This window comes from Hyalella azteca, unplaced genomic scaffold, assembly GCF_000764305.2.
Source record: "Hyalella azteca isolate HAZT.00-mixed unplaced genomic scaffold, Hazt_2.0.2 contig5706, whole genome shotgun sequence".
NCBI classification, from domain to species: Eukaryota; Metazoa; Arthropoda; class Malacostraca; order Amphipoda; family Hyalellidae; genus Hyalella; species Hyalella azteca.
The window spans coordinates 842,988-856,508 of record NW_025935888.1 but is presented as its reverse complement, the minus strand read 5'-3'; the positions used below and the strand labels follow the sequence as shown (position 1 = coordinate 856,508).

Here is a 13,521-nt window from a genome sequence, read left to right as displayed (position 1 = left end):
ATTCTGACATGAATTAATCATTCCGCGTACCGTGCTTTATTTCGAAATGTTCAGCGTAAGTGACGATCTCCTCGCATATGTTAATGTCTCAGGCTGATTCTGATCCGGAATTACCTGAAATAATTCATACAGAGCCTAGAATGTATTTATTTCTAGGCACCTAAGCTTATCCATCATTTTACAGGTTTTTGTACTCAGTGAAGGAGAATGCCATTGAAAGCATGTTAATGATATGTCTTTAGTTGGATTACACTATATACGCAAAAACATTGATTATAATTAACCGCTTTCAGATCTTACTCATTCCATGAAGCGAAGGTGTGAGGTATCGGCTTGAATATAAAATTAGCATTCGAGATTAGACTCACCAAAGAAATGGCAGGAGTGAGAATAAATGACGTGATTTGGTCGAGAAGACAACCGCGAAGCCATGGCAGTTGTGCTGAAGCTTGTACGTCAGAGCGGCACTGTAGGAGCTGGAGGCCAGGGAAAAGATCGTCGTCATCTGCGTGTGTGAAGGCGCCAGCGCTGGTGTTGCTCGTATGTTCGGCTGTTGCTTCCGCAGCAGCTTCAGGTAACTATTCTTTCATTTACTGATTTCAATGCACTCTTGGGAATACGAGATGTAATGTCAAAATCGCTGTTATTTTAGACCATTTCATCAGCATCATTTTATTTTGTAATGAATCTTATCGTGTTCTTAGTACGGCTATTGTGGCCCTAGCAACTTCAGGTAATTATTCCTTTTATTTTTGTTAGGACCATAGACTACATTGAAAATGAAATGCAATGTAGAATCGCCATTTTTTCAAAAAATTGCATCAGCAGGATTTTATTTATAAAAAATTTTATAATTGTGTTATTATACAAAGATTGCTATATGTTTTAGTACCCTGAAAAATCGCCACTGGAGTTCATGACCGATCGTTATGGCTGCACAAAATTCGGTCTGAATGTTGACTAATTTTTTTAAGCTACTAATTGTCACGTCTGTAGTCTCTGTTATTAAGGAAATGACTACCAGTCGAAAATTACATTAAGATTACCGTTGGTGTTCACGTATGTCCTATCAAATCTAAGATAAGATTCCACCGGACTTTTTTTGACACGCTGGATAATTATTATAAAAGCTCATGCGAATTGTATAAGCGAAATGCTGCTGCTTCATTAAAAAAGCACTTCCATGCTTTGTACTGTAGCCACTTCTGACGTCCTACATCTCCTAATTGAATATTCTACTGTTGCAGCCTGAGCGCGCTTTAAATTGCCTCATCGGCTCCAGCTGCACAAAAATCTTTTAACAATTTTAGCGCAAGAATTTTGCCAAGGTGTGGCACGGAGGGACCCGAATGTTTTTTGCCTTAAATATTAAATAGATTTAGATCGGAGGAAATTATCCAGTAGTCAAAATGATGCTGCACCGTAGCACGACATGGATGTGTCAGGCGCTGCACCGTAGCACGACATGGATGTGTCAGGCGCTGCACCATAGCACGACACGGATGTGTCAGCCGCTGCACCGTAGCACGACACGGATGTGTCAGCCGCTGCACCGTAGCACGACATGGATGTGTCAGACGCTGCACCGTAGCACGACATGGATGTGTCAGCCGCTGCACCGTAGCACGACATGGATGTGTCAGACGCTGCACCGTAGCACGACATGGATGTGTCAGACGCTGCACTGCAATTTTCGTCGAGGCTGCGCGACGAAAAGCGACCAATTTTCGGCTCGCTGTCTCCTCGAAATGGATTATGTTAAGGCGACAGCGCGCGCGGCCCCAGATTCCTTGTCGCGTCCTCAAGATGGATGGCAGGAGCTCAGATTGAGCTTATAATTTAAGCTAAATATTTCTTGCAAGCGCCACCAAAGCGCCTGCACAAGAGTAAGGAATACGCACATTTGACGTATCTTTATACATACATTTACTTAGACGAACAAATATGGATAGAAACAAACGCCGTCACAGTTTAAATACAAGATCTCACTCAATTGGCTAGCTTGCCTCCACGATTGTTTCAAACTCATAAAAAAATTATCAGCAATCAATTGACTTCCTCAATGCCATCATCTTTTGCATTTGCATTGATAGGATTGCACTAATTCAGTACGATGAAGGTCCTCTACATACGCGACGATATCTAATTACCATTTATTTGCTGAGTAATGCCTGCCTAATTTTCAATCTGCTGGTTTACTCCCTATATGATGCGAAACTCTAGCATAATCAGCGAATTGGTATAGGCTTGTATTAATTTTAGTGTTACCGATGTGTAAAGATAGCGAGCGTAATTGAAATTGATGAAAACTTTCAAACGATTCCAAAATGCTGGTTTAGAGACTAAATAGACATGGCCTGAAAAAGCCACTACGAAAAAGTAGTTTTGAAGTAAAATATATTAACTATGGAAAAAATAATGTGAATCAATAAATCGGCTCACTGAAATAAATCGACTCAATAAATCGACTCACTGCAATAAATATAACGCAGGACCGTATTTACAGGACCGTTTGTTCAATATTGCTATCTTCATATTATGCAATGATACGCGTATATTATGACACGGCCCCAGGTTCGACATAAGTCTCCCACACGACATAAGTCTCCCACGAAGTACATGTGCATGTAAAGTTAGAAGTATCACCCAAATTTTAATATGCATCATGCAATATACCACAATTTCAGCGGTAAACATAGTCATTTCTTGAATTGTCATGTCAATGAAAACTCACCAGAGTATTGATTCATTATTAAATGTCGTACAAAATTAAATATATCTTTTAAGAATTGAATTTAGACGAGTAAATGCCCTGCAAGAACAGAACTGATTTCAAATTTGAACTCCATTCAAGTGAAACTCGTCAGAAGCGAGCTTCAGAAGCGAGCTTTTATTTTGTAAATACAATCTTTTACATTGTAACAGCAGAAGTCGCACATGGTAACAGCAGTATACGTAGCCGCTCTTCTCAGCGCGATAGCTGCAGACTGAACAAAACTGCGATGGCTGCAGCAAACAGCAAACACTCGCCGCGTTGCAAGGAGTAAATCGAATTTGGCCACGCCGAGCATTTTATCGAAGTTTCTTGCATGTTTATGAAATGAAGCGCGCCAGTCAAACAAAGTTTACCTAAAATTAAACCATGAACAGTTTCAAAATGAAAATTGGAATCGCACATCATACGCATAATTTTGAAATAAATAATACGTGGAAAATAATGAAATATGATCTACGTAGTCCTAATAGATGAAATGATATTTTTTATGCGTGATCCATCCTAATGAAGCAATAACTTTTTCATTCCTCAGGAAGCTCAACAAGTCCACACCAGCAACAACAGTTTAGAAATTCGTTACTGAATGATGAACGGGGAGCAGGTATAAATAACAACAGACTGGACTCAACATCACTATCATCATTGTTACCATCAAATAGTGGTAAATATTCATCAAAGTCTAGTTTAGAAACGAAATATGACGAACAAAGCGACGAAGAGCACATGGGCTATTTGTCGTTCGATGAGTCGTCAAGTAAAGACAGCGAAGAGTTTGAAATCAACGATGAACTTCCCCTCGGCTGGAACTGGGCGATGTGGTGGACATACGAGGGCATTTCAGGTGAAATTGATGTTGGTAAAATATTTTATATTTACTTATTATCTTACCTAATTGCGGTGCATTGCATTATAGATGATGTTGGCGGTGTTAAGATGAAAAAAGTTAAATGTAAAAAAAAATCACCGCTTGATTCAATGGTAAACGTTACTATTTTAAAAATAGATATTATTTCTCGACAATTTATAAGTAAACTACTATGAATAAACATGGACCGTACTTTGTCAATACGGCATCAGTTAATAAAGCAGTTCCACGAATATTTGAATAATAATAAATAGTTATACAATACGATTCCCATCAGTTCTCGCTTTTTATCGTCATCTGGTCATTAGAAGCTCATCCCAGCGTTTCTTTGAGTCTCACTGATTTTTAATTTCAAAGATCGACTGCGCTTGATTACAGAAAGGTTTCCTTTGGCAGTAACGCCAGCATTTTCCACTGCTTAATTATTACGTAATCTTAAAAAGACTATTATGGGACTATAGACAGCAATTAGCATTATACTCATTTTGTTATGGGTTTTGTACCGAATAGTTTGTGACGAAAAATATTCACAAAAATTTAGATCCATGGTTGACTTCAGATTTACTGTATATAGGGCATCAAAAATTTTTTTACCGATTCACTTCCCATCATGAACCGACTCTATATTGGTCATTATTTGAATAAATTTGATTTTCGTCCTTAATTATAGATGAACATTAACATCACGAATTAATACGAAAATAAATAAAGTGGTTTGGTTCTTCTACAATGCAACACTCTTAATTTCCCAACATATTACCTGTGCCACCAGGTCCCGAGTTCTGGGGTGTGATCAACCCCGCATGGGTTATGTGCTCAGAGGGGCGCCGCCAGTCTCCCATCAATCTGGATCCCCGCACACTCCTCTACGACCCTAACCTCACCCCTCTACTGGTCGATAAAACTATGGTGAGCCTTTAATTTCACCGAAGAACAATTTTCTTGCCTTTCACTTCCATTTTCCGCTTACCTTTCGGTACACATTGCTGGTCCAAGCCGAGAAAGAGGTATCCGGACTTCACCTTTGTTTCCGTTTCTAAAAATCCTAACAAAGACATGGTAGAAAAATTGTCGAGCAAACGCTGATGAAATGACCAAATTATAATGCAAAAATTTCTTGATAAAATGGTAAGTCAAACAACTAACACGGAAAATTTATGATGAGGTTAGTTAAAACCAAATTTACTGTGCGTTAGCGTAATATTAATCTAACTTTCAATTTCCATTAGTTATTGCACAGATGTTTTAGAATTTAGATTAAATAAACTTGACACTCACATTTTTTAACGCAGTCGTGTTAAATATTCCTTACGTCCCAGTCAATTAGCATGAAGCATAAATCAGGATCGACGAGTGATTCTTTAGCTCGACAGAAACTACACATATTGCCATTATGTTTATTAGATTTTGCGATGAATTTTGCTTCAGGAATGCCATTGAAGAACCCTCGTTTGTGTTTGACCAGGTTGCAGGTGAGCTCGTCAACACTGGCCATTCCCTGGAATGGCAAATGCAGGAGGTGAGGGACGACCAGCATCGGGACAGCAGTCGGGATAATTATCGCGACAGAAATAGAGGTCTTGACATGACCGGTGATGACGGTGGCCCCCCCACCAGGGACCGTCATCTGCCATTGCCAATGATGGGGGCGGTGAACGTGTCAGGAGGCCCTCTGTCTTACCAATACTCATTGTCCCGGGCTCGGCTACACTACGGGGAGCGAGACATCCAGGGCTCCGAACACACCATTGACAACCACGCCTTCCCTGCTGAGGTCTGATTTTCGCTTCATCTTTTACACATCTTCGTTCTAGACTATCGCCGTAGGCTCTGCGAGGAACCGGTTGTTGCTAATTACAAGATCAGAACAAATTTAAGAAAAAATCAAACTGATATTTCTCTAAAATTAGCCAATCTTGATATCTCTTTGAGATATGGAGATAGACTGAATAGCAGCCTGATCTCATAATTGACAACTACCCAAGCCCCGCAGATCCTACGGCCGTAGTTAAGAACGATCCATCGTGTTAAAGTTTTAGATTTTATATCGCGCCTATCAATCTTCGCAAATCAGTATTTATAATGTATTTTTCAGCGAGCCAAGTTACTGTAGGTGTCGCGTCAGCAAAAAAGTGACCTTCGACTACCATTAAAGGTCTTTCTGCATCAGTTCGAGATTTTTCAAACCAGAGTTCATGAAATAAAATAATAGATCTAATGTGACAAGTCGTGTCAGCCCCTGAGCCCAACTTGAACACAGTCGTCAAGTCTCGTCTTTATTTGAGATTTATTCAACTACTCGTGCCGCTTCAAGCTGTGCCTAATTTGTGAGAACCTTGTTATTTTCGGTACATTTAATACCCTCAGCATGGTGTGCAGCTGTCATTTAATTCGGTTCTAGTTTTGTAAGTTCTCAAGCAAACTCTTTGAAATTTATTATGCCTTGTGTTTTCTATCAATTAATCTCGCACTCTTATGATTTCCATTGTATATTCCCTAAAAGACGAAATTAAGTAAGGACGTTGATTAGTTCGTTAATTTTTTGTTATCTGAGAATACAATCTTGCATAGCTGTATAGAATTTTTCGGTCACGTCATGGCACACAGTTGAAAATATTTAATTATAGTGAAAGTTGTATCCCTAAAATGAATGAGACACTATTCAGGGATTATGAATAAATTGAACTTAGAATAGGCAGTGAAAACTGTCACTGAAGTTTCATGAGGGAAAACGTCTTATTGATGTTTGCATTGGATTGCCGAAATATTACTCCGAATATATTTTTATTATATTTTTGAAATAATATTGTTCCTGTTATATCGCTAACCTAATCACATTAATATTCAGATTTTGGCTCTCCCAAAGTGGAATTTTTAAACGAGTTACGTGGAGCGAAAATTGGGCACTAAACTAAATATTCGAATTTGGATCATTCTCTCGGGAGGTTTTGTCGCCATGCAAGCTTTTGATTCTAAATATATTGCAGAAAATTGTCGTCAGACATTTTGTGGATGGCTTTGTTTCATATTTTTGAGGCCGAGTGATAATTCAATGAGTCGAGTAATAAATGCTTCGTTAATTATTCACACAATTATAGAGCTCTAATTACGTAGCTTGCACCTGCGGTGCGAGCCTAGCTTGTTTGATGCGACGCTCGCGAAAATCTAGTCGGAAATGAAAGATGCAATTATATTAAATGCCTAAAAGTTTGTTGTGCACTCAATGAAGAGCATTATATTCACACCAAAATTGGAGGTTATTTTGCATGTCGAACTGGTCACGCCACAGTGACGGACGCAAACCTGGAAACAACCTTGTTGCTATTTAAATTCAATTACTTCAATGCGTAAGTGGCTCCATCCGACTGCACTATCGGCTAAAATGAGAGCATTGATTAATAATTAGTCAGTAAATATTAATGTGGCTGACCTAAGGCAAAAGAGTAAATCGATTCCTAAACCGTATTTCACCGTTTAAAGTTTAGCGCCATTGACCTGTCACTGATGTTATTAACAATGAAGAACATTGTGATTTCACTTTATATGAGAATTCAATCCCATTCAAAATAGAATTTGAAATTGTGCTAAACAAGTAATTGTGCTTTTACATTTCTAAATATTTCATAAAGTACTTTTCTATGACAGCTGCAGCTATACGGCCACAACAGCCAACTGTATCCTAACCTGACGGTGGCCGCGTCGCATGTGTACGGAGTGCTTGCCGTCTCTGTGCTCATACAGGTGAAGATCCAGCGCAAGTTATGTTATCAGAGTTTTATCAGGCTCATTAGTGACAACTTTTACGGAAATTATACGTGGCGTTATTCTTTATTCATTTCATACATTTGCAGAGCAAGCCTACATTTTCATTTAGAGCCTTGCTCTGCAAACGTGGGAATTTACAGTACGGTCTACAGGAGCGGTGATTGATAAATTTATCATTTGTTCGAGCAAAGCTCATCTTATTGACGATAAAAATTTTTTTGCTACTGGGAATTTCAATACTAAGATCTTTTCAACAGACAACTTGAATCGATTACTACTCAAGAAATTGCATATCTAATTTTATTTGATGAAATGCTTATTAATTTATTGATAATAGGTAATTTGGGGTATTAGAGCGGACCGTCGATATCAGATCAATTTATTTATAGTCAGGTAACCAAAAATAGAAACTTTTGATTCATTTAAACTGAAATGCTCGATAATTTTATCAAGGTTTCCTAGCGATGCCAAGTAATTCCTTCAGATCAACAGCAGATGGTCAGGAAATTTGGTTTCAATATGATTGAAAAATTATGTCAAACATCTTTAATTTTAGAATTTCTTTTTTATAATATATTTCTGTAAACGTATTATTAGTCTAATTTATAAATTAAATAAATTATAAAAGATCGTTCTATCTGACAGCTCGGTGACCGCACCTCCCCCGCCTTAGCCACAATTTTGGAAGGCCTACACAAAGTTACGTTCGGAGGTGAGCTGTACAGAATTTCTGGCTGTTCATTTAGCCTTGAGCTATTCACCAGCACCAAAACCTGGTCAATATTTTCTGATATTATCCCATATCTAGACTTATAAAATTGTATTTACCGCAAAAAATTTTCACATGAAACTCTTCTCATCAAGAAATAATATTAAGAAGCGACTTATATACGTAAACGTTAGAGTTTTTTCGGCAGCTCAGATTTTTTAGAAGAAGTAAATCATTAAGACTAGGATTAATGCTTTTAAAGTCCGTTAAAGCAAAAATGCGAAATCAACCATAATTCCTAATGTCAGCCTAAGCCATTTAGGCTTAGTTTCCACCAAGTTAGTTTCCGCCTAAGCCATTTAGGCTTACTTTTCACCAAGTTAGTGTCAGCCTGAAATCGTTGATGGAAAAAACCTCCAACTCAAAAATGTAAACTAATTGCTTATAATTAATGCGCTTCTTTCTGGTGCAAACTCGGACATAAAAGCTATTATAAAAATGGTATAGTTTAAAGTTCATTCTAAATGATATTTGTTACATATATTTAATTATAAGACAAACTTAATCATATAACATATGAAATTAGTGTCAGTGTCATATGAGGTTGAATGACTTCATATGAATAATTTTCAGAAATTTTGCATAACATCCACCGCTCCGACATTGAGCGTCAATCGAGTTTGAAAAGCTAGCATACCATTTCCATTATCCGGTTTTTCTTAACTCGATGATTCGACCAAACTAAAAAGTTTTGTCTCGCGATGAGCGGCTCGTGAACGTTGACGCGTTCCACTAAATTGTACGTTGAACAAGTTTGATGCGTAACATGACGCCCACTGTTTCGTTTTCTGCACCGGTCATGCGTAGCTATACGAAGAATTAACAAAATTGCGGAGTAAACTTGACACGTAGATGATATAAAGTGGATATTATAACAAGAGGGACAGAGTTACATATATTAATTAAAAAATTTCAACAGCGATTTGGCAGATTAACCTTGTTGCTGATCGAGTGAAATGATCTCGATCCATTGTTGGAATTGATCATCGAACTGTTGGAAACCATTTATAAAATCATCTTCCAGGTTATCACAATGTTTCTTAAACTAAACATTACTGTATTAATTAAGGGGAATATCGCTCAAATATTTCAAACTAGAGACAAATCACTCCCGTTTAACTCCAGTTTTTAAATTGTAGGAAAATTAGGATCTTTAATTAATTTTCGATTTCCACTGAAATTTTATTAGATAAAAAATGTATTAACTTTCTCCCCAAACGTGCGCTTCGTGATATATCACGACGCTAACAACGAATAGAAATTTTTTCGTCTTCGACACCCAAGGCACGGGGAAGGATAGAGCGATCAGTCAGATTGTACTTGGAATAATGATCATATATATGAATTTGCTGGAACGGGCTGTTAAGGTTGTCGCGTGTCATGAATTACCGTAATGCTATTATATTCGAAGAAGAAAGGATAACACGTAAATATTCCGTGCAATAACACAAGAACACTAAATTGTTACTTTTGTCTCGCACGCATTAAAATTTGTCTGACAAATTGTGTTAAAACTTCTCTCAACGTTCTTAAAAGTGTTAAAACTTCTCTCTGGCGGTATAGAGAGAAATCAATGAAGCTTTAGTTAAGTGAAGGGCGTCTATCGTCAGAATTAGAAAGTTGTGCAAGGTAATGACAGCTAAGACACTACATTCGATTAATAATACCGCGCGTGATGACAAGCAAGCGTGTCTTCTGACCAGGGTCGAGAGTGAGCGTGAAGCCGTTGCGGTTGTCCGACTTATTGCCAAGCCACTCCCACTACCTCACCTACGAGGGCTCCCTCACCGAGCCAGGGTGCCACGAGACCGTCACCTGGGTGCTGCCTAACAAGCCTCTCTATATCTCATTCAGTCAGGTGAATAATAATAAGATTACTACAATAAAAAACATCTATTATGCCAGGAAAAAAAAAATCATTAAAACAACTGGCGAGGTGTCCCAACTTTTTTGGTCAGTCTTCACTTTGAACCCATGCGAATTTTTACCCTCCATCTGTTATCGAGGGGGAAAAAAGTATATTGGAAAAATGTATTTCTTCTGTGTTGAATTATGGGAGTAAAAATATAGGTCCTGCTGCGCACTCTCACCTGAATCGGAAAGCAAAGATAAGGTACAACGGTAGACGGAAAACGCTACGGTGTTTCCTTCGTAATCTAATAAAAATATTTGCCACTGTTTGTACTGAAAAAAACGTGTAAGATGTTCATGTGCTTAAAAAATACTCCCCCATGTTAATTAAGCCTCCATTTTCGTCTTGTGCTCGCAATAGTTTGAAAATCATTAAAATTCACGGTTATATGTAGCCTGTCGCATTCATTCACAATAATAGATTTTACTGAAGCTACCAAACCACCCGTTGACTAAGCTAGGCTGGTGACTCATTGAATGGGGTAAATATACTTTTGCATTCAGTCACATGGATATATCCTAATGAAGTGTATAAATAACCAACAATTTAGCCACGATAATGACTCGTTAAATATGGTGAATATCTCGTCGCATCCAATTAGGTGACTGGATTTTAGTGTAGCTCCTAATGAGCTAGCAACTCATCCTCATTTCATGCAGTTGGGTAAACGAACGCTGATGAGAATATTTTATTGTTAGATGCTTAATCCAGACTAGTGGCCCATTAAATCGGGAGAATGCTTTTAAAACATTGTATATTAGGCAGTTGGGAAATAGACGCTAATGAAGTTATTAAATAAGTGATTCATTGTCAGAATTATCATTAAGTTAGGTGAATATTTCGCATGCAGGCAGGTGAATAGAGAATTTTAAAGCTATTGAATAAACCGATTGATCAGACCTGGCTGGATGCTTAATAAATCGGATGAATATCTATTCTAAAACAGTTATGTTAATTTTTTATTTATATAAAATAAAATTGTCACAAACTCTTAGGAGCATCTTCATGATTAATTTAAACGATTAATCTATTCTCATTTCGGAATATTATTCATGAGCGGTTAATAATCTTACTTGATTTACGTTTATCAATCGTTTCGTTTCTCCCGCGGAAGACACGCGTCTGGCCTCTCTCATCGATCAATCGATTTTCATCAATGAACGTGCATCAGTCGTACTCATTCCTTATTTACGTTGCACAAGCCATTACAAATCAACGCGTTCCTATAGTATAGACACTGATTTAAAATTGTATTCTTCGCCTGACGCAAGTTCTTTCTCTACGCGCAGATGCGGTTACAAATCCACGCATTCCTATAGACACTGATTTAAAATATTATTCTGCGCCTCGCTCAAGACGCAAGTTCTTTCTCTACGCGCAGATGCGGTTACAAATCCACGCATTCCTATAGACACTCATTTAAAATATTATTATGCGCCTCGCTCAAGACGCAAGTTCTTTCTCTACGCGCAGATGCGGTTACAAATCCACGCATTCCTATAAACACTGATTTAAAATATTATTCTCCGCCTCGCTCAAAACGCAAGTTCTTTCTCTACGCGCAGATGCGGTCTCTACGAGAGCTGCGACAGGGACCATCTCTGCACCACCGCAACGCGCCGCTAGGCAATAACTTCAGACCCCTACAGCCGTCCCATCACAGAACTGTGCGCACCAACATCGACTTCACCTCCACCAGCCCGCCAGAAACGCTGGCTGGGGTGAGTTTGGGCAACTTTGGTGGCCATGTGTATCAAAAATTTTAATTCGATTAAATACGTTCGTCTTGACTGAAGTAAAGTATGTCTTATAGTAAGAAAGTATTAAATAATTTCGTCTTGAAGCCATGTTAAAAGAGTTCTTTTCTACTTCTTGCTGCAATATTTTAGAAAAATACAATATTAAAATTTGAAGCTGACATATATTGAACAGATGTTTTCTATTACAGCGGAAATGTTCGATGGCTGAATCCAGATTTCATTATCGAGGTAAGAACTTGCTGATCTCATCGCTTTACCCGGAACTTCATAGCAATTCCGATTACATTTAAATTGAATAACGTTACCTACTGCAAAACCTTTCTATGCATGAACACAAAGTGCGATCTTTTTTGTTGTTTTCTGCATGGTTTATGAATAGCACATTATCTTTTTGAATGTTTTGAAGGCATTTTATTAGCATACTTTTCAAGAAATACAGTTTTTCTCATTTGTCTTATATTTTATTCATATATCAATGAATATTTGTCGAAAATATTGCCAATTATCCATCATGATGCTCATTGATAAAACTATACAGTATTCATATTTTATTGAACTTATAATAATTAATTAATAACCTCTAGATTCCCATAAAAGTCCCTATAAATGTAATGGTCATTCCTATAATGAACAAGTGGAAGAGTGTTTATGTAATAATGATAACTCGTTAATTTCCAACGTGAAGCATCTGTAAACGTGTGATTTGCGATCATCGGACTGTTATTCAATTTAAAAATTCAAAAATATATAAATTTATCCAATTGATACTCCTTTTGATTTCAAAAGTTCTTCAATCTACATCACGATTCATTTAACAGCGAACGACCTTCTACGATCCTGACAAGAAACAACAGACGCGAGTATTGCAGCGGATGACATGGAAGGCCGCAGCAACTTACTGCTGTAGCGACCTGATCTATTGAGTGTCCAGTAGTCTGCCGAGAGTCCGGTAGTGGTCTGATCTATTGAATGTCCAATAGTGGCCTGGTCTGCCGAGTGTCTGGTAGTGGTCTGATCTATTGAATGTCCAACAGTGGCCTGGTCTGCCGAGTGTCCTGTAGTGGTCTGATCTATTGAATGTCCAATAGTGACCTGGTCTGCCGAGTGTCCGGTAGTGGTCTGATCTATTGAATGTCCAACAGTGGCCTGGTCTGCCGAGTGTCCTGTAGTGGTCTCATCTATTGAATGTCCATTAGCGGCCTGGTCTGCCGAGTGTCCGGTAGTGGTCTGATCTATTGAATGTCCAATNGGTAGTGGCCAGATCTACCGAGTGTCCGGTAGTGGCCAGATCTGCCGAGTGTCCGGTAGTGGCCAGATCTACCGAGTGTCCGGTAGTGGCCAGATATGCCGAGTGTCCGGTAGTGGCCAGATCTACCGAGTGTCCGGTAGTGGCCAGATCTGCCGAGTGTCCGGTAGTGGCCTGGTCTACCGATTGTCCTGCTCTGTACAGTCTCAGAATACTACAATGTTAAAGCATATCATCTTCTGCTAGCCCAAACACAAGTGTTACCGCTCATGAGAACAGGCCTATGAATATTCAAATTATTTTCATGTGTGACTTCAGTTTATTTGTAAAACATAAAAGCAAATACTAATCAGTTAGGGCTAAATTCAAATTCAACATACAACAAGTTTTTCATATATGATAATTGCGAACGAATTTTTAATAATAAA

At 38.3% G+C, this 13,521-nt stretch overlaps 1 protein-coding gene across 1 annotated transcript; it reads left to right on the top strand.

Annotated features, from left to right (window-relative positions):
* The first annotated feature begins 301 nt into the window (after nucleotides 1–301).
* Nucleotides 302–13,043, top strand: LOC108675348 (carbonic anhydrase-related protein 10). The gene is made up of 10 exons (XM_018163353.2): nucleotides 302–574; nucleotides 3,309–3,617; nucleotides 4,414–4,550; nucleotides 5,107–5,415; nucleotides 7,287–7,382; nucleotides 8,052–8,118; nucleotides 9,879–10,033; nucleotides 11,653–11,808; nucleotides 12,036–12,075; nucleotides 12,666–13,043. The coding sequence occupies exons 1-10, from the start codon at nucleotides 376–378 to the stop codon at nucleotides 12,686–12,688; spliced, it is 1,491 nt and encodes a 496-aa protein (XP_018018842.1). The 5' UTR covers nucleotides 302–375; the 3' UTR covers nucleotides 12,689–13,043.
* The last annotated feature ends 478 nt before the right edge of the window (nucleotides 13,044–13,521 follow it).